Below are 714 nucleotides of genomic sequence, written 5' to 3' on the forward strand. Positions count from 1 at the left end.
GATGACTACGCGCGTTTGATTGGAATGACTTTCATGCGAATCGGACGTGCAGCACCTAGTATAAAATCCGTTTTCATCGAGACATGTTTTAAATAATCAACAGGCTCTAAGTGGAAGTTGTGCACAAGAGGAGCTATTAGGACCTTCATCTCCAACATGGCGAATCGTTGACCTATTAATTCATTAGAACTTATTTGTGAAATAAGAAATTAATATCTTATAAATTACCTATGCAATTTCGTGGTCCTGCGCTGAAGGGTAAATAGGAATAAGGATGACGATTCCTTATATTCTCTGGTAAGAATCTATCTGGATCAAATACCTCCGGATTTGGCCAAATATTAGGATTATGATGAAGATTGTAAATAAAGAAATGCACCGTTGTGCCTTCTGGTACCAGATATGATTCTGTAAGCATCATCGAACATAATAAAACATATTTTACAAGCAGCAATGGAAAATTTAGAAAATAAATATATATTCACATGTACATAATTAATTTATTGTACCTGTTGTACATGTAAAAATTTTTCCATTCGAGTGAAATAATGGATAAATGGATAAAAATTAAACACCAGTTAACGCAAGTAGAAAATATTGCCAAATTTACCAAATATTAAATAAGGAAACATACATATTTAAATAATTTGTAATAAAATAAAATTACTTTTTCCTAAAATTGAAACGATATTATCTATTGATAACATATATATA

General features: G+C 30.7%; 1 protein-coding gene across 1 annotated transcript; it reads right to left on the bottom strand.

Moving 5' to 3' along the window:
• Positions 1–5: 5 nt before the first annotated feature.
• LOC106749990 (cytochrome P450 4C1-like) lies at positions 6–469 on the bottom strand. Its single transcript, XM_014629991.1, has 2 exons — positions 229–469; positions 6–172 (listed from the first exon to the last, which is right to left on the bottom strand). The coding sequence occupies exons 1-2, from the start codon at positions 419–421 to the stop codon at positions 6–8; spliced, it is 360 nt and encodes a 119-aa protein (XP_014485477.1). The 5' UTR covers positions 422–469.
• Between the last annotated feature and the right edge of the window lie 245 nt (positions 470–714).

Source organism: Dinoponera quadriceps, unplaced genomic scaffold, assembly GCF_001313825.1.
Source record: "Dinoponera quadriceps isolate SergipeBrazil2010 unplaced genomic scaffold, ASM131382v1 scaffold4870, whole genome shotgun sequence".
In the NCBI taxonomy this organism is placed as follows: Eukaryota; Metazoa; Arthropoda; class Insecta; order Hymenoptera; family Formicidae; genus Dinoponera; species Dinoponera quadriceps.

What these genes read in the sequence shown, in the direction of transcription:
- LOC106749990 (XM_014629991.1), bottom strand. Translation starts at nt 421, where the DNA reads ATGATGCTTACAGAATCATATCTGGTACCAGAAGGCACAACGGTGCAT. An exon ending in AGGACCACGAAATTGCATAG is followed by an intron (nt 173 to 228) that starts GTAATTTATAAG and finishes ATGAATTAATAG; the next exon opens with GTCAACGATTCGCCATGTTG.